Below are 20,981 nucleotides of genomic sequence, written 5' to 3' on the forward strand. Positions count from 1 at the left end.
ATTTTGTGGATTACTAAACCATTCTTTTGTAAAAAAAAAAAAAAAAAAAAAAGTATGAAGATATAAAACAATAGTAAACTAATCTTAAAATAATAATAAAAAAATAATAATAATAATAATAATAATAATAATAATAATAATAATAATAATAATAATACAGGAAATAGACAAGGGTCAGGTTAAATCAATGAGTTCACTTTTTTACCTCAGTTACATTCACCCCCCTGAACTTCACAAATTTTGCTATTACAGGGATTGTACACGCATTAGACCAAATTATCCAGAACATCGTGCAACAAAATATGTTTTTCCACTTGCAGGGAAAGTTGAGTACAGCAGGTTGATCAGGCCTAATGTCATCACCCGCAAAAGTCATAAATTCATCTTTGTATTGTGTTGAATGTCAGATGTACAGTACAGTCTGTTTTGACTGAGACTACATGTCTTATAAAATTGAGGTTCTCAACCTGGCAGAGGCAACTGAACTAGTAAATGCAGACAACCTTGTAGACTCCACACTGTATTACAGTTTCAATCACAGGGACGTTACAGTACATACGTACCTATGAAATTTTATTGGGTGTGTTCTAAATTGAATACGTTTTGACTTATTTTGGATGTATAACAGTGATATTTTGAAATAATCTGCTTTTAATACAAGTTGAGCTTATTCAACAACAATGTTGATCAAACCCCTTTTTTGAGCAGAAAAAAATGTCAATTATTTTTGTGCTCATCAACAAATGCTGCTTATGAGCTCACACAGAATATTCCTTGGATAAACTTTAATACTCATGGTAAGTGCTGTCTGTTTTGACAGCCCCAGGAATAAATAAATCTGTAAATATATAATAAATTCATTGTTGTATGTTTGTTAATGATAAGAATAAATCAGAATAAAACCACTTTTACCATTTTTAAAACCACAAATACATGAACAGACACAAACAAAAGATCACTAAAACAACAACAAAAAATCAAATCTTTGACCTTTCTTAATTAAGATTCTTGAAATTAGCGTTTTTAGGGGTGGTATTATTCTTAAAATTAGCACAACAATCTAATTGAACATGCAAGCATCGGGGTCTGTGGGCTACAGAGCGTAACCAGCCACGGACGCCCGAATGCCCTACAGTGCCTCCGTCCAGCCCAGTCCTGTGCACACCTGTGACCGAGCCAGTTCTCATGGCTACCGTACCGGCAAGCTCGGCTGAGGCCAGTGTGAACCGGCTGGTCTCCAAACTGGCGGATACCCTGATGAGGTCGGCTCGGGCGGCCGGCATCCCTAAGCCGTCGGCCTCACCAGCCGAACCGACCGGGTCATCAGAACCAGATTAGCTAACCAGGTCGACGGAACCAGCCAAACCGACCAGGTCGATGGAACCAGCCGGGCCGACCGGGTCGACGGAACCAGCCGAACCAAACGGGTCGACGGAACCAGCCGAACCGACCGGGTTGCCGGAACCAGCTGAACCGACCGGGTTGCCGGAACCAGCCGGGACGACGGAACCAGCCGAACCGACCGGATCGACGGAACCAGCCGAACCGGGCCGGGTCAACCGAAATGACTGAGTCGGAGAACGCAGTCGACATGGTTACACCCAAACTCCCTGAACTCTCTGCCTGGCCTGAACCTACTAATGTTCCTGTGGTATCTGTCCTGTGTTTTGTTTAACTAGATTTGCCAGGCCTTCTACCTCCTGTCTCTGCTTACAGGCTCAGAACACCTCCAGCACCACCCTGGTCTCCGGTCCCACTCTGGTCTCTGGCCTCGCCTCCAGCACCACCCTGGCCGCCAACTCCGTTATGGTCCCTTGCTCGACCCGTGGCACCACCCTGGCTCCCAGTCCTGTCCTGGTCTATGACTCTGCCTCCAGCACCACCCTGGCCGCCAACTCCGCTTTGGTCCCTGGCTCGACCTGCGGCACCACCCTGGTCTTCGGTTCTGCTCTGGTCTCTGGCTCCGCCTCCAGCACCACCCTGGTGTCCAGTCCAGCTCTGGTCTCCGGCTCAGCCTCCAGCACCACCCTGGCCTCCTGCTCTGCCGGCACCGCCCTGGCCTCCTGCTTTGCCGGCGCCGCCCTGGCCTCCTGCTTTGCCGGCGCCGCCACTACACGAACCCCACCCGCCTTCCCACCCTGGTTGCGCCTTTGCTCCACCCTCCTGGACTGGTTTATGTAGACTTGGGAGCGTCTGGAAGCCACTCGTGGGGGTGGGGTGGGGGGGTGGGGTTCTGTAACGAGTCTGTCTGTGTTTTCCCTTGTTTCTGTCTGCTGTCATTCCCTGCTGTTAATTGTTGACCCCACCCACCTATTTGTTACCATGGACATTAACTGCACTCATTCTCTTCCCCAGGTGTTTTGTCTTAGTCTGTGATTGCCTCTGTCTTGTGATTGGTTTTTGTTCCCTACTGTTTATATCTACTGTTTGTTCATTTCCCTGTTCCTGTGCCATGTCCTGCTCAGTGTTCTGCCCTGTTTTTGCCTGCTTGTTTGTTTCTTGTTTCCTGTTTTTACTATTAAAAGGATTTCACTGGAGACCTTACGGCCACAGCTCCGAGCGGCCGTGTCGACAGTGGAGGTGGAGAACATGGTCCACTCGGACTCAATGTCTCCAACCTCCCTCGGGATCTGATTGAAGCTCTGCCGGAGGTGGGAGTTGAAGATCTCTCTGACCGGAGACTCTGTCAAACGTTCCCAGCAATCCCCGAACCCGGTGATGGACCCCGGAAGTAAGGGATGCCGTCAAGCTGAAGAAGGAGTCCCATCGAGCCTGGTTGGCTCGGGGGATCCAGAGGCAGCTGATAGGTACCGAATGGCCAAGCGAGCTTCAGCCCGGGTGGTTATGGAAGCAAAAATTCGGGTCTGGGAGGAGTTAAGTGAGGCCATGGAGAAGGACTATCGGTTGGCCTCGAAGAAATTCTGGCAAACCATCCGGCGCCTCAGGAGGGGGAAGCAGTGCCCTGCTCACACTGTTTACAGTGGGAGTGGGAATCTGCTGACTTCGACTGGGGACATCCTCGGACGGTGGAAGGAATACTTCGAGGATCTCCTCAACCCCACCGACTTGTCTTCCACTGAGGAAGCAGAGGGCGGGGGCTCAGTTGTGGACTCGTCGATTCCCCAAGCTGAGGTCACTGAGGTAGTTGAGAAGCTCCTCAGTGGCAAGGCACCGGGGGTAGATGAGATCCGCCCTGAGTACCTCAAGGTTGGGGACAGTGCCTCTGGACTGGCAGACTGGGGTGGTGGTCCCTCTGTTTAAGAAGGGGGACCGGAGGGTGTGTTCCAACTATAGGGGATCACACTCCTCAGCCTCCTCGGAAAAGTCTATGCCAGGGTACTGGAGAGGAGAATTCGGCCGATAGTCGAACCTCGGATTCAGGAGGAACAATGCGGGTTTCGTCCCGGTCATGGAACACTGGACCATCTCTAAACCCTCGCCAGGTTGCTGGAGGGTTCATGGGAGTTTGCCCAACCAGTTCACATGTGTTTTGTGGATTTGGAGAAGGCTTTCGACTGTGTCCCTCGTGGTGACCTGTGGGGGGTGCTCTGGGAGTATGGGGTTCGGGGCCCTCTGTTAAGGGCTTTCCGGTCCCTATATGACCGGAACAGGAGTTTGGTTCGCATTGTCGGCAGTAAGTCAGACTTATTCCCGGTGCATGTTGGACTCCGGCAGGGCTGCCCTTTGTCACCGGTCCTGTTCATTACTTATATGGACAGGATTTCTAGGCGCAGTATGGGGCCGGAGGGGGTCCGGGTTGGGGACCACAGGATTTCGTCTCTGCTTTTTGCAGATGAAGTTGTCCTGTTGGCTTCCTCAAACCAGGACCTTCAGCGTGCACTGGGACGGTTTGCAGCCGAGTGTGAAGCGGCGGGGATGAGAATCAGCACCTCCAAGTCCGAGGCCATGGTTCTCAGTCGGAAAAGGGTGGCTTGCCCCCTTCAGGTTGGTGGAGAGCTCCTGCCTCAAGTGGAGGAGTTTAAGTATCTTGGGGTCTCGTTTAAGAGTGAAGGAAGGATGGAGCGGGAGATCGACAGGCGGATTGGTGTATCTTCTGCAGTGATGCGGTCGATATACCGATCTGTTGTGGTGAAGAAAGAGCTGAGCCACAAGGCGAAGCTCTCTATTTACCGGTCAATCTACGTTCCTACCCTCACCTATGGTCATGAGCTTTGGGTCATGACCGAAAGGACGAGATCCCGGATACAGGCGGCCGAAATTAGTTTCCTCCGCAGGGTGGCTGGGCGCTCCTTTAGAGATAGGGTGAGGAGCTCGGTCACTCGGGAGGAGCTCAGAGTAGAGCCGCTGCTCCTCCACATCGAGAGGAGTCAGCTGAGGTGGCTCGAGCATCTGTTTCGGATGCCTCCTGGACGCCTCCCTGGGGAGGTGTTCCGGGCATGTCCAACCGGGAGGAGGCCCCGGGGAAGACCTAGGACACGCTGGAGGGACTTTCGGCTGGCCTGGGAACGCCTCGGTATTCCCCCGGAAGAGCTGGAGGAAGTGTCTGGGAAGAGGGAAGTCTGGGCATCCCTACTTAGACTGCTGCCCCCGCGACCCAGCCCCGGATAATCGGTAGAAGAAGAAGAAGAAGGATTTCACTGCATTTGGATCCGCATTCGCCTCTGTGACTCATCGTGACACACAACTTGCACTTTATAGCTTTCACTTGTTTCTGGTAAAATCTACCTCAAAAGGAGTTACATTTACTTGATAAGAAAGAAGACCAATTTTCTTAAATTAAGATTTATGTGCTAGTGTGCAATGTATTTTATAAGACTTTTTATCTTTTATGGCAAAAAACAAGACATATTTTCTAGAAATAAGATTTTTTTTTTACTTTCTTAGATTTTGTTTTTGCAGTGTGGTCCACCTGTTTTGTTCTGGACAATGAGATTCTAAGCCAAGCACAGTTTTTTAAACAGGTATTTAGGCATACAAACGGTTTAAAAAATATTACCAAGACTTTGTGCAGGAAACATCAGCTCGTGGTTGGACAATTTATGCAGTCATCCCAGTGTGCTGAATTACCTGTAAAGGTTATTCACATTTCAACTGTCCCTGTCGATGTTCTTCATTGTTATGACTCAGCCCGGACTTTGGCCACGTGCATGTGTTTGTTTATGTTCCTCCTCAAATGTCTGTCCTGCCCTTGTCGGCCCTGCCCTGTTTCCAAGCCTGCTCCTAATTGTATCTCATTGTCTTGTGTATTTAACTGTGCCGCGTTGCCTTGTGCAGCGCGGAATCTACTGTTGTATTTGTCCTGTTGCTAGTCCGTGTCATGTTTCTTGTTATTAAACCCTGTTTTGTTTTGCTATCCTGCGTTTGGGTCCGCTTCCTGTCCCGCATCATGACAACAATGGATTGAACTGTCCCTCTGGAACAATTATATTGATAAACATAGTGACTTGAAAAGCATTTACTTCAAAATTCCAAAAATAAAATTATTTGGCCTTTATAATGAGCATAGAGAAGCTCAATAAGTAAACAGATTTTCAAAAAAAAAAAAAAAATCAGTAAAATTTGGAAATGAATCAAAATGTCAATTATATTTACATAAAACACAGAGTTAGAAGAGCTATTACTTCAATATCCCACAGTAAATTTGTTTATTCTCATAAATGGGAATTCCCAAAAAATGTTTATTGTGAGAATGAAGGAGGAATAGGCTAATCTTTATTCTGAGCATAGAGTAGCTCACTATGAAGTGTTGTGACATGATTTTAGCAACTAACATTTTCATTTTGTAGTAAATTAAATTATGGCAACTTGCACAATTTTATTGTCTAATATGGTGACTTTGAAGTGGAACTATTAAAAAATTCCACAGTAAAATTGGATAATCTTTATTGTGAGCATAGAGTAGGTCATTATGAAGTGATGTGAGTGTTTTATCAACTAGGTGGTATTTTTGATTTAACCTTAATTTCAAAGGTGAGGGACATCTTCATATGGGCACCAATCGCAGGAAATGTTGAACGATTATTTATTACTGACACTTGGAATTTTTAATGTGTTAAGTAAGGATATCAATGAAACTGAATGTGACTGTTAATGTTTTATTAGAATCTTTGTTTATAACATATTTTGTTATATGTTAAAACTTGGTATATGATTGAATATTTCTTTTGATCTTTTGTGTCTAAAAGAATAGGATATGGGTTTAAATATAGCAAGGTTGTTATTAGTGTATTAGCCTGTTTCATATGTAGGAAGACAAATACAAGGAGACCAAAGTAGTAATACTGATTTAAGAATACATAATTTGTTCATGTACAACTTAGGGCATTTTCTTTTAGAGTGAGGGAAAACAGTGCTACATGCTGAAAATATCAAACATATAAATCTACATTACAGTCTTATTGAGTTAGAATTTAATTAATAAGTGGTTCATAGTGAAATAACATTATACAGAGCCTTGTATAATTAAGACTACAATGCAAGATCAATTTTTATTTTTATAATAATTCTCAAATGTGGGAATGATAAATGTATGTTCAGTGGAATACAATTGCTAATGTTGAAAGTGGCTATACAGATAAGAGATAATGAGATCTTTTTACGTAGGTACAAGTTGCTTTTGGAACAAGTTTGCTAAGAAAGCATCTATAGTATTGTACAGGTATGTGAGGTTCTGTTAAAGATGCTCCATGTGGCTTGGTGCAGTACAAGTTTCAGATATAAGTATACAATATGTTGGTTAATCACAGAAAAATCATGGTTATAATTGTTGTCAGAATAAATAGACATCAATGTCTGTGCAGGACCAGTGGAACCCTCGGGTTTGCAGTACACCTACAAGTCTGAGAATGGATCCATTGGAACAGGACTCTCTAGAAACATAAAGAATTTATTAACAACAGAAATGTCAATTCAGACCTCAACACACAAAGCAGATTCTCATGCAGAAGTGTTTATCAGTAACAGCTACAAAGAAAAACAAATACCCATGTGGAGATCTTGTGCAACTTACTGACAAAAAGCTATACAGTAAGCAAAACAGGCCTATTGACTACACAGCTGTCAGTTCTCCTTTGAGCAGTAATTAAAATTAGGTTCTTCTTTTCACAAAGACAAGGAGAGATCTGACAAAATGGGGCTTGAAAATAGTTGAAACACTGCTTTGCATTCAATCTACTTTTTTCATTCTTTCTTACACAAAAGGGCCTTCTAAGTTTGAAACAACAATAATGTGGACATGGGACACCATCCTGGGGTTCAAATTGTCCAGCTCTTCACTCCCAAACATGCTAGAGAAAATAAAACCACAAAAACAATAACTATTGTTAACTGACATAGCAATATTTTAATGTTTTAAATTATGTAAAATAAGCAATTACACTGACAATGACCAAGAATGGAAATGTGTAAACAAATTAACAACATTGTATGACTATTGTATGCCTATTTCTGACCTGTTCCTGTCGAATGCATTTTCAATGGATCCATTTAAGAGCACTGTAATATTTCCACAGGCTGCTGCAGCAAACTGTAAAAATAAATAATGCAACCATCCAGTTACACAACTGGATATATATTTCCTAAATATGCTGACATTGGCAGTCAAGTCTCCTTCATTTTAATCAAGAGGCCTATCCCAAACCTGTTCCAACATGACAGTGCCCTTGTGCACAAAGAGAGTTGCATAAAAGCTGCAAAGGTTGATGTATAAGAATTTGAGTGGCCTGTACAGAGGCCTGATCGTAACCCCACTAAACAGCTTTTGGATATATTGACATGTTGACTTTAATGGCATAAGTGCTAAATGATTGGAATAAATGATTCATCTGCTTAATGATGATTCAATCAGAGGCCAGTTGTAGGTCATTAACCACTTTATTCAGTGCTGTCTCTGTGCTATTGTGAGGTCTAAATCCTGAAGGATACATACCATGAATTTCAACTTCATATTAATGTCTATGTTTTGGAATAGGATGTTCAACATGCAGATTTGGAGAGGTGTTAAGGTGTCTTAATACATTTGACCATATAGTGTATAACCCTGATATGTTTGTACTTTGTATACTTTGTCACTATCAATCACCCACACTGAATGGCCTGACTTCATATTTAATTAATATCATATTCTTCTGTTGCTGATGAGTTGAGACCAGATGAAATATTTAATATAGGACAAATTACCAGACAAGATTTACATTTTGAGATGCTCTTTTCCAGAGTGAGTAAACAGGATGGCTCACACACTTGGACCATTCTGGACAAGAATGAAAATCAAAGCCTTTAGGAGTAGAGACTTGGGATGAATAAAAAAGGAAAAATAGAAAAAAAATAGAACTTTTCAATTTGTTGCAATTAAAGTTTCTTAATTATGCATTTATTAATAAGATATTAATAAACCAAACACATCATATTACTATACCACATTCTCTTTCCTTCTGACCACACCAGATGAGGTCCTTGAACATAAATCCCACCAGTGTGTCTTCCAAGGTCCAAAAGCTTCCTGTGACAGCTGGGTAGCTCTGCATCAGCTCTCGTGTCTTGCTCCAGAACAGCAGCTGTTAGATGTTGAACGTGGGTAATGCAGTTTTTTTAGAATATGGGTGTAATTCAGGTCTGTAATGCACCATGGGATTTATGCTGTGTTTCCTATAACCAAGCCAGAAGCCCCACTGAACACAAAAACTCACAAACCCAGAAAAACATGAAAAAACAATTCAATACACATACTGTTGTCGACAGACAACTAATTTTTTTTTATTTTAAAAAAATGTAGCTGACAAAAGGGCAAGAATTTGGATGGAAAACATGTATGTCATTAAAGTCAGTAAGCATAAAGAAATTAAGGTCAAGACATAAGTTAAGGTGGGCATACAACAAATGCTTCAATACCACAGAAACAATGCTGGGGCAAGGTTTAAAAGTAACATTAATTACTGTTTGTCAGGTAATGAGGATCATCAGGGGTTGCTGAAACAGGTGTAAGAATTCTCTGTACACACAATTTGGTCTTACTTTATCACAGGGAGGAGTCTGAGGAGCAGCATAAAACATTTGCTCATAATCTTTTACTCTCACACTGCATGGTGTTCTCTGGATCACTGCTTTCTCAAATTCATGCCATATCTCTTCACATTTATATCTGTATAAACATGCATACATACATACAGACACACACACAAATTTACATATACATATACGTATATCATTAGATCAAATTAAAGGGACGGCATATGCAAGAACTCACCTATTACTAGGGTTTACCAGAGAAATGTACTCATAACATCGTCCAATCACAATATGGTTTATGTTTGGTGTAGTCCCAGGACCTGTGCTTATGTGACCAATAAGGATTATGATGATGACCAGTTCTACAATTATAACAAAGAAATATGGTCCTTTATATTGCAACATTTCTTGGATTATAATTGAAATGCTTAGCTGTATTTGTTAATATTTTTTGTTATTTTTCTGTAAAATCTTCTTTCTCCATAAGGGCAGCTTCTAAATGCTAGACACTTATTCTAAATGCATGTCTGGACACGGTGCATCCCCCATTACTGGTTCTGGCTGCTCTATTTAGGGCTCATTGCACACCCTTTCAAGTCAGCGAGACTGTCCCAAGCCAAGTTTCTGTAGTCCAACAATGCTAGATGATCTGAGGCCTCTGGAGCCTTACACCAAGGTACTCTGCATGGTACACTCACTTTACTGTTTAAAGGTGTTGTAGGTGGTGAGACATGTTGTGTACTAGCTATCGCAAAAGTTTCAAGTGTTTCCTTCTCATGGTAGTGGGAATACCATGTTTGTTGAACCAATCTTTTAGAGCATCTATGATGGTTCAGTTTCTATATCTCTTAGCTGCTATGTTTCTATGAATTTGGAGTAATAGTCTACCAGAAATATGTATTGATTTCCTTCAAAATCAAACAGATCTGATGCTTCATCTTCATTGTATGTACAGCCTTACAGATTGTTTACTATTTATTATTATAATTGTCTTTAGATCTTTCATCTCTTTTGCCGACTCTTTACAGAGCTGAACTGTCTGTATTTCTTCTCCAATGGCCCTGTCTAATCTAGCCTCATGCCATAGTTCTATCTAGAGTTTCATCATTTAGAAGTCTTCACAGCTGTTGAGGATGTCCCCAGATGAACTACCTGGAGATAAATGGGACTGATCACACTGATGCTCATGTTTATATATTGATCAAAATTCCTAATCAACCAACTCAACTTGTGTAGGAAGTTCATTCATTCATTTATTTTCTACCGCTTATCCGAACTTCTCGGGTCACGGGGAGCGTCATCTCAGGCGTCATCGGGCATCAAGGCAGGATACACCCTGGACAGAGTGCCAACCCATCACAGGGCATACACACACTCTCATACACTATGGACAATTTTCCAGAGATGCCAATCAACCTACCATGCATGTCTTTGGACCGGGGGAGGAAACCGGAGTACCCGGAGGAAACCACCAAAACACGGGGAGAACATTTTATTCTGAAATTTTCTATTTCTGTAAAGCTGCTTTTAGAAAATGTCCAATGTTATTCAAATAAAACTTAAGTGAATTGATTTAAATTAGATTCACCTCCTGAAGCTGAGTTGTGTAAAATTTGATTTAACTCTCAGTTAACTGCCACGTGTGAAATAACTACCAGCTTTAGCTACACACAGTTTATAGATCCTTGGAGTGAGGTTATACTTCTGCTAACATGGCAAAGTAGCACTGATTCACCACACAATTAGCACAGTTGATGTAAAAACTGAAGATTGTTACTCAGTTACTCTGAGTCTTGTAATCTCTTGAAACTGAATCTGAATGTATACTGGAAACCAGCCTCCTGGTTAACCATGGTGAACAGGTTTCCCTGTATGTTCAAGATGCAAGATACGTCAGTGGTGAGTAGAAGAAAATGGATTGTCCTTCATTACTGGTGGCTTTAGAGCAGGGGTGTCAAACGTATGGCCTGTGGGCCGGAACCGGCCCGCCAGGGAGTTCAGTCCGGCCCGGGGGATAAATCTGCAACATGAAAAAATATTCATTTTCGGCGGAACTACCAGCAGATGGTAGTACGGAGCTAATGTCACACATGCGCACTGAACACTCTCTCCACCCATATTGACAAGACCCGCCCCTTTCTGCTCATTGGCTACACTTTGTTTTGTTTTCTGTTTAGTTTGATGGCCCAAAGCAGTTTTCTGAAGCATTTCTCAAATATCGGAGACCCCACCTTTACATGAGATTCTAAAATTGGCTGCTACTCTGGACATAATGCCTGATATTGATGCACTTGTGCAGGCTAAAAGATGCCAAGTTTCAGGGGCAAATTGAAAGTTGTTTACTTTAAAAAAAAAACATACATACATGTAAATTAACAATTTTTACAAAGATTTTCTGCCATTTAGGATTTTAAGTGTGTGGAGACAATTCATGTATTCAGAATTGCTTCCCGTAATTGGAAATTGGATTTTAAACAGTTTCTATATTTTGATGTTTGATTTATGTTAACATGCAGGACAGTGTTTTTAAGTTCCACAAACCTGTGACTAAATGTTTTGTGCCATTGTACAATAACTGTGTTCAGTTTTTATGCATAATGCACTTAAATAAATGTTAAACTGGGTAAAAGTGTTGTTGAAATTGCACATACTACTTAGGTTGTTCATAATATATTTTTGTAAAAGGAGAATTCATTTAACATAAAGATTTTTATAATTTACTTCTTCTTTGCACTAATACAAAGAAAAAAGTGGACTTATTGTTAGTTCTATGTAACTTTGCTATGAGTTTACTGGTCTGGCCCCCTTGAGATCAGATTAAGCTGTATGTGGCCACCAGACCAAAATGAGTTTGACACCCCTGCTTTAGAGTAAAAAAAAATAATAGCATGTTCACCACAGATGACTTAGTGTGAGAAGGTCTTATTATTTGTATTCAAGCTTACACAAAGAGAATTAGGATAATGTGCAGGTTCAAATCCCTGCTGCATATCCCTAAAGCCCTGCTGTTTATGTTTCTGGTCCTCACAGGTGTACCTACCTGAAATCATATTGCCCATTTTATGCCTTCCTTTACAGTCAAAAATGTAAATTAAACCTGTGAAGGGAGGAGAAAATTAGCATATTAGTTCTCTTTAATATTCAATATATTCTACAATCAACATTCAAACTTTCCAAGTCAGTGCACTTAAAACAATTAACATAATCATAAAAATACACTCCATCTATATATGTTTTATATAATTTGGTTCTTCTAAAAAATGACATATTACTATACATAGTAAATTTTTCTTATCGGGTAACATTGGCTATAAATCCTGACTGTAAAAATGCATGCGGTATAATCACATTCGAACACCACAGATTAAATATATAGATAAGACAGTTCTACAGTAATATGTATTTCTCTAAATTGAAAACTATGCATCTGGTCATGCATCAATAAAAGCCTCTTCTAGTCATCAGAATCCACATAGCCAGCATTGACGATAAATAAAAGAAAAGCATACATACATTCCTTCATGGTAAACTTGAGGAAGGTCTTCAAACAATATTAATTTTTACTGATGCTGGGGCAGGGACCTTGAATGGGCCTGCAATGGCTTGAAAAAGTCATACAATCACAGTCACACATTCACACAGTCAATCCCATGACTTTCATTACAATGGGTGGCTACTTCACAAAAGGGAGGGGTTTATGTTATTTGTTATAAGGAGTGTATTTGCCCATTGGAAAAAAAGGAAGCAGCATAAAGGATGCGTTATATTCTGATTACACCTTACATTCTCCCATGACCTTAATTAAGAATATTATTCATGGAAAATATAAAGAATTATGAAAACTATGCTCCTTTTTTTAATTAAAGGTTTTCGCTCTGATCTGTTGTATAGGACTTGATGTTGATATCCCTTAATGCATACTTGAGGCACCGATGAGACTCCGTGGGATGGTCCATTGAGTGATGGCACTGTCATCAAGTATGCATCCCTTAATGCATACTTGAGGCTCCGATGAGATTCCGTGGGATGGTCAATTGATTGATGGCACCCTTTGGGTGAAATCATTAATAGTGAAATCTATGTAGAAAAAAAAGAATGATATAACAATTAACTTGATCAACTGAAGTGCAGAAAATCCAATTTACCTAAGAAATGTTTAGACATTATTTTACATAATAATAATCGTTTTTCTTTTTCTTCTTGTTCTTTTTCTTCTTATTATTAATTAATTTATTTATAGGAAGAGCAGTGGATGTAGATCAGTGCACAGCCATTGGTCAGGTGATCTACAAAAATGAAATCAGGGAGTAGGTAAAATCAGCAGTGATTGAGAGTCCAGGTTAAACCAACAATGGCAAAAGGCTCAGTATAGAACACAATGGAAACTGAATGAACACTCAGAGCAAAGACACATGGGGGTTAGGTGAGATTAATTATGTGGCCAACAACCAGTGGCAAGACATGAACCAATGCAAACACACATTTAAACAAACACATGAAAACACGCAAGTGTTCCATAGCTCCCTTTGCAATGCCCCCACATGACACCGTTGGTCTCTGGATGGATTTCTACATAGAAAGATGCCATTTTGGAAATAAAAAACAAAAATACAAACTCAGCTACATTTTCTAGGCAGGTGCTATGTGTAACAACTGAAAATTTTATAGCGTCAAACCATGACATAGTGTTGAGTTCCCTCAAAAGGGAATATCTCAGGTTACATATGAAAACCTGGCTCTTGTCAGAAGAGCTGGGACTACCACATTGAGATTCCAGAAGGTGTGTTTGTATGCAGCCATTCTTATATCACTTAGTCAAACACAAAAAAAACAAGTTGTTGGAGATTGGTGGACTATGAAGAAACTGAAGACTACGGCCAAAATGAGAGTAATGAATAAATCCTACAGTGAGTGGAGCCCAATTGTTTTGATGCTTTTGTTGACAGTTTGGTTAATTTTTGTGTCAAAGTCAATTTGGTATCTAAATTTGACACATAAACATCTAATAATAATGCAAAAGAGGTGTTCTTTCTCTTGGGGTTTGTAACATCATGCAGCTTTTCACAGAATAAAGTTCTTGCTGTTTCTAAGATGTTTGGTATCCATAAACCTTAAATCTGTGTGAGACAGAAAATTTTCCTAGGACAAGGAGGGCTAAAAAATGGAGTATGGGATGCAGTAGACAGTGGTCTGGACAATAAACACTGGATTGCAACAATGTATCCTTCTGGAGGATAATTCTATCAGAATAAAATTAAATCATTAAGTTTAGGAAAAGATAAGGGAGGTCTCTGTCTTAATAGTGACATGTATTAACAAGGATGTCAAAACAGGATGGGTCAAGGTGGAACAGAGTTCCGTACCATTGTGCTGATTTCAGCTCCAGTTTCGCAATTTAGCGACCCCTAGTGGTGACATTCATATATTTAAGCAGAGAATGTGCTGTTTAGCCATCTTGTGAGCTGTTTGAGAGTGCACACAGATGAATCTCCATTCACACTTCATTTATTCTTGGAAAAAGCATTGTCTGTAAGTGTTTTCTAAATGAATGTTTTTTGGTGTTTTGTTAGACCATGAAGAAGAAGAAGAAGAAGAAGAAGAAGAAGAAGAAGAAGAAGAAGAAGAAGAAGAAGAAGTTTTATTTATATAGCACCTTTCCATAGCTCAAGGTCGCTTTACATTTCACAAATACAGTACATTCAGACACTTACATATACACAACACATAATACATATAATTGCATTATCCGAAATGCTTGTTAAATAGAAGATATGTTTTTAACTGGGACTTAAATGCACCCACGGATGTGATGTTTCGTAGTGTAGGAGGCAGCGAATTCCATAATTGAGGAGCATTTATACTAAATGACCTTCCACCAACAGTAGACAGACAGAAAGGATGGACAACAAACCAAGTTCAGCTGATCTAAGGGACCTGACAGGGCGGTAAGGGGAAAGTAGGTCAGACAGATATTGGGGAGCAAGACCATTTAATGCTTTGAATGTTAGAAGCAATACCTTAAAGTGTATACGTGATGCTACAGGTAGCCAGTGAAGGTCATGAAGCAGTGGAGTAATGTGAGCAGAGCGCCTAGTGTAGGTGAGAACTTGTGCTGCTGAGTTTTGAACATACTGTAATCTTGCGATAAGTTTTTTCAATAGTCCAGACGTGAAGTGATTAGTGCATGAATTAAGGTTTCAGTATCAGCTATGGTGAGAGAAGATCGGAGACGAGCAATATTACGAAGATGGAAGAAAGAGTTTTTAACAAGAGAAGAAATGTGAGGGCCAAAAGATAGATTAGAGTCGAATAAAACCCCAAGGTTACGGATCGATGACGAAATGGTGTTGTATTTGGAAATGTTAGGTGAAGGTACATGTGTGCATATACAGAAAGACTATCAAGTACTCCTCTGCTTGTTGGATTCATGTAATCTACGCATTTATTGTTAAGAATCTTTCAGTGTATTTTAAAGCTTGTGTGAACATTTGCATTCAAAGTGAAATGTAAGCTGTGTGCCCAGTAATGTTGTTTACACTACCGCTAGGTATGCTGTGCTATTTATCATTAGAAATTGTTTATGCTCATATATACTTCTACTGTTGTCTTTTGCAGTTTTACACTTCTTCCATTAAATTACACTTGTTAAAGTGTTAAGTTAGAGTTGTTAGAGTGTTAAATTATTTTTTGGAGGAGTGTTAAGCTTGCTGCATAGCTATGTTTGCCTTCACATAGTGAGGGAAGTAAAACCATATACCCCTTTGTCAACACTAGCCTTTATAATACCCCATCTCAGAAAAGGATGAAAATAAAAAATGTTTGGGTTTAGCAAACACTGATTTTGGACAAGAGTTAAAAAAGAAACTGAGAGGAATAGCAACCCTATCAAAAGCTTTGTCCATAGCAGATAACCCAGAGTTTCTACCCTCCAGGTGGGATCCTTTTTTAGAAGATGGAATGAGAAGGATCTTAGCATAATGGTAAGCAAGTGACTGATGGGTTACGCGAACAAAATGCTGAAATGGACTGTTAATGTAATTGTAAGTGAATTCTTTTGATGCCTACAAATAAGAAACTATATTATAAATCATAAAGGAAAGGAAATAATTTAGAAGGCTCTAACTAATATGAAACAATACTTCATTGATATAAGGAAATAAGACCCATACTGATATACTGTATATGTCGCACATATACAGAAGATTACTGCTTGAATCAACAGATAACACACTATATAAAGACAAAGTGGGAGCTTGAATTAAATGAAATTATTGAGACTTGGGAAAACATATGCACAGGATACCATAAGGTCATCAACAATCAGGTCGACTAAAAAAAAATAAGGTTTTTGAAAACATTGTTGATGATATACAGTTTGGGAGCAAAGAAATCTTGAAGGGGGTAAGGATTGGTTAGAGATCACACACATGTATTCTGAGATTGTCCAAAAATAACCAAATTTTGATGAGGGGTTAAGGATGAGATAATAAAGATGATGCATATAGACTTGCCTCTCACCCCCTTGTAAAAAAAAAGATTTAAAAAAAGAAGTATAATGGCACTTCTCCAAGTCCAAGATAATGCAGCTGGGTGCAGGAAAGATGTAAACCAAACAATACCAGTGGTAGTTTAATCAAGCTCCTCAACACCCAGTGTGTAAACACCAAATATTATACCGCTTTAGAGTACCTTTTATCACTGGCTGTAGTCTAAGTTAGAAAATAAACTCCCAAAACTCTTCCCCATGTTTATGTCTTACTCCAGAAAATGCAACTCCAGAAATTTGCTGTATAGTTAATCACTGACAAAAGTGTAGAAAATTTGTTTTATTAACCTGATTCGAATAAAACTAGGACATAGTTTGGACTGTAAAATACCTAAAGATTGGACTGTTAAATATCTCTTACTTTTAAAGCACTTATTGTTAATGTAATCTCTAATGAACAGGAGTTTAAATGTTATTTATACAGCGACCCCACACTCTATCTTGTTTAAACATTCAGAATAAATGTACTGTAGGAAGCAATGTCATACATCAGTGCAGCATAACAATGTTTCTCTCTCTCATTATTCATCAATTTAAATATTACTAATTTATTCTTCATATTCAACAACAACAACAAAAAAATCAATGCCCATGAGAGGGAACTTAAATGTGGTTGAAAAAAACAACCAGATTTACTACAATCCCATGCACACAGCACTTCACCTACTGCAGGGCTATTGAGTCCCTACCCAGGGCTGGTTCTAGACAGGCACATATGGGGTGCAGTCAGAAATGTGACGGGGGCATCATGTGTACACATCATGTTCGAGCACTGTTTTTTCCCTGTGCTTAGAATTAGTGATGTTACCAGTGAAACTGAAGCTCCGAGGCCAGTGGCGGAGCCAGGGATATTTCATAGTGGTGGCCAGGCAGGGGCCAGCACTTACTCTGGGGTGGCACAGAAAAATATCATTATGCAAACAAACAACACTCATCTAACCTTAAAATACTTTTTTAAAAGTATAGGTGCCAAAATTACAATGATGTATGATGTGCAATACTTTAATTTTAATTAAATTAATTTAAATAAAAAATATTTAAATTCACATTAAATGTATAGTCATAATTCAACCACATATTTTTTAAAACTATTTGAACAAATAAAACTTATGAAATTCATTTTGAAACCAGAATTCATATCTCCTCAAATCATTAAACAAATCAAATAACCATCTTTTTGATTTTATAACCCACCCGATAGGCAAAAGTACACACATCCTTTACTCAAGTAGAAGTAGGCTACAGATACTCATTTTTTTTAAAAGACTCCAGTAAAATTAGAAGTAGTGACTACACTCTTTTACTCAAGTTAAAGTAAAGAAGTATGGGCTCTGACATGTACTTAAGTAAAAAGTCGCCGTTACTACTACCTGTTTAGTGTCATGCTGGTAACTGGATGTAAAATTATATATATATATATATATATATATATATATATATATATATATATATATATATATATATATATATATATATATAATGTGTGTGTGTATGTATATGTATATATAATATTGGAGTGTGCTGATGGATATTTGTGTTCATCAGCCACAAGAGTGTTATGAAAGGCAGGCACTGATGTAGGTGAGGTAGAGTGGAGTCAGCGTTCACATTCGTCCCAAAGGTGTTCAGTAGGGATGAGATCAGAAAACAACCACATATAGTAGGAAAGGTCAGGTGACCCAATACTTTTGGAAATATACTGTATATGAAGTGTATCACCAAGGCCATATACCAAACTGTAAGGAGATTCCAGCTCTGTCCTTGAAAACAACTCAAAATTATTGTGATGTTTTACAAATGACAAAGTTAATGTTAATTAAATTAAGCACTTCGTGTTTTTTGGGTTGACACCAGGGGCGGTTCTAGGATTTCATCTTTAGGGGGGTTTAGCCCTCAGTGAGAATTTAAAACAAGAAGAGTTCTATATTATATATTATATGACAACTCTGGTAATAAGAATAGTGACATTTCACTGCTTTTGGTTGCCGTCTTTGCGTCTTTCCGCCGATTAACGTTATAGATAAACGCCTCCAGCTCTGGCTGCGCGTGCACGCTGCGCGTACCTGTGCTTTTCCGTTCAAATAAAGCAGAAAGCTGAAGACGCACTTTTGAAAGACAACACACGCGTGTAAAAGTATTGGAATAAAAGCAAAGTAAAAAGTGTAAAAAGATGCCTGTAAGTGTCGCGAGAGTTTCGCGGTCCAATGATTGTAGACATGCGATCGAGGTTCTGTTCTGCGAGATCATTTTCTTCTATTAGAAATGCAGTTACGAGCGGGGTGGCCAGTGGGGTGGCCGTGAATACGTGCATGGTGGCCACGACCACCATTGGCCACCCCCTGGCTCCGCCCCTGTCCGAGGCGTGTGTCAAAAAAATGAACCGATTTTCATTGAAGCTTTGTATCGAAGCTTGATTTGTTCTGGCAAAATCACGTGACCAACGACGCCCGAAGCTTCGTTCCACACACAGCCACGTGACTGCTTCGTTATCTGATTCAAAGGTTTAAAATTGTGCGCGACACGCGGCGCGCCCTCGTGTGTTGTATTGGGGTATTACATGGAATCTATTACTTTGTAGCGAGTTTATGAGAGTTTCTTGTTGCGAGTTGTCAATGGAGCCTGTTACAAAAAGATTGCGTTCTGAAATGTGGGAACACTTTCATTTGATTTCACCCAATAAGGTGGATATATATGGTTTTGTTGTGAAGCCTATGTTTATAACTTTACTCATCATTGGGCAATTATACGATTCAGTGTAACATTTAATGTCGTATTAAGCATGATATTTTTTAAAATGGTTCACACTTTATACTTTTGAGACAAGGTCGAGCCAGATTCTCTGGCCAAGATGTAGCCAACAGCCAAGGTAGCCTACTTTTAATTTTATTCACTTGTTTCAATTTTAATTATTTGAATAACTAAGTGGTTTAAAAGTGCTGCTGTTATTTTATTATTGTCAAAATAGGAACACCTTCTCTCTCTCTCTTTCAATTTAAGTGTGCTTTATTGGCATGACAAAAACTGTACTTTTGTATTACCAAAGCATTTGCAGCTGTGCTGCTTACAAATAGTAACAAAAGTTGAGTGGCAGGAAAAAGTGTGGAAGAAAAAGATGCACAACCAACCGAGAGAACCGCAGCCTTGAGAGGCTTTCAAGCAAAATCCATTCAAGAATTTGGTTGAAATTCACAAGCAATATACTGAGACTGGGGTCAAGGCATCAAGAGCCACCACACACAGAATTTGGCTGCAGTTGTTGTATTCCTCTTGTTAAGCCTCTCCTGAACCACAGACAATGTCAGAGGCATCTTAGCTGGGCTAAGGAGAAGAAGAAATGGACTGTTGTCCAGTGGTCCAAAGTCCTCTTTTCAGATGAGAGCAAGTTTTGTATTTCATTTGGAAACCAAGGTCATGGAGTCTGGAGGAAGGGTGGAGAAGCTCATAGCCCAAGTTGCTTGAAGTCCAGTGTTAAGTTTCCACAGTCTGTGATTTGGGGCCCTATGTCAACTTCTGGTTTTGGTCCATTGTGTTTTTTGAAAACCAAAGTCACTGCACCCGTTTACCAAGAAATTTTAGAGCACTTCATGCTTCCTTCTGCTGACCAGCTTTTTAAAGATTTCAGATTCCAGTAGGATTTGTTACCTCCCCACACTGCCAAAAGCACCAAAAGTTGGTTAAATGACCATGGTGTTGGTGTGCTTGACTGGCCGACAAACTCACAGGACTTGAACGCCATAGAGAAACCAAAAAAAATCAGATAAGCTGAAGGCCACTGTCAAAGAAACCTGGGCTTCCATACCACCTCAGCAGGGCCACAGACCGATCACCTCCATGCCATGCCGAATTGAGGCAGTAATTATAGCAAAAGGATCCCGTACCAATTATTGAGTAATAATACTACTACTACTACTACTACTACTACTACTACTACTAATAATAATAATAATAATAATAATAATAATAATAATAATACTTTATTTATAAACAACGTTTTAAACAGCCAAAACTTAACACAAAATGCTGTACATCATAAAATACAGGTAATAAAATAATTAAATAGTAACAAAATAAAATAATAACAGCAATAAATCAGAATGAAAGCTACTTTGTAGGTGGCGTTGCTCAGCGGCTGACACGCACATGGGAGTTCAAAAGAAATTCCTTCGGGGCAATAAAGGTTTTCAATTCAATTCAATGACATTAAAAACCAGGGAATGGAAATGCGTTTTAAACCGGGTTTTAAATAAGGAAACAGTGGGTGCCTGTCTGATGTAGAGAGGCAAGTAGTTCCATAGCCTAGGAGCAGCAAAAGAGAAGTGAATGTGAGTCAAAATCATCACAATTAAAAGAACTTAACTAGATTTGCTAAACCTGCGCAATTTTGCATAAAATCCCTGGACCTACCAGCACCCCTACAGCTCCATTGTTCTCCTCCTTTTGTTGTGCAAATGGCCCCATCACCTGTGAG

The 20,981-nt window shown here is 39.8% G+C and overlaps 1 protein-coding gene across 1 annotated transcript; it reads right to left on the reverse strand.

Annotated features, from left to right (window-relative positions):
- Positions 1-6,327: 6,327 nt before the first annotated feature.
- Positions 6,328-9,618, reverse strand: LOC113659789 (ADP-ribosyl cyclase/cyclic ADP-ribose hydrolase 1). The gene is made up of 7 exons (XM_027172828.2): positions 9,206-9,618; positions 8,974-9,100; positions 8,378-8,516; positions 8,154-8,236; positions 7,413-7,486; positions 7,155-7,247; positions 6,328-6,830 (listed from the first exon to the last, which is right to left on the reverse strand). Exons 1-7 carry the CDS (start codon positions 9,370-9,372, stop codon positions 6,731-6,733), a joined length of 783 nt encoding a protein of 260 aa, XP_027028629.2. The 5' UTR covers positions 9,373-9,618; the 3' UTR covers positions 6,328-6,730.
- Between the last annotated feature and the right edge of the window lie 11,363 nt (positions 9,619-20,981).

The sequence above is a fragment of the Tachysurus fulvidraco genome, chromosome 25 (genome assembly GCF_022655615.1).
Source record: "Tachysurus fulvidraco isolate hzauxx_2018 chromosome 25, HZAU_PFXX_2.0, whole genome shotgun sequence".
NCBI classification, from domain to species: Eukaryota; Metazoa; Chordata; class Actinopteri; order Siluriformes; family Bagridae; genus Tachysurus; species Tachysurus fulvidraco.

What these genes read in the sequence shown, in the direction of transcription:
- LOC113659789 (XM_027172828.2), bottom strand. Translation starts at nt 9,372, where the DNA reads ATGTTGCAATATAAAGGACCATATTTCTTTGTTATAATTGTAGAACTG. An exon ending in CTGGTAAACCCTAGTAATAG is followed by an intron (nt 9,101 to 9,205) that starts GTGAGTTCTTGC and finishes ATGTTTATACAG; the next exon opens with ATATAAATGTGAAGAGATAT. An exon ending in AGACTCCTCCCTGTGATAAA is followed by an intron (nt 8,517 to 8,973) that starts GTAAGACCAAAT and finishes AACATCTAACAG; the next exon opens with CTGCTGTTCTGGAGCAAGAC.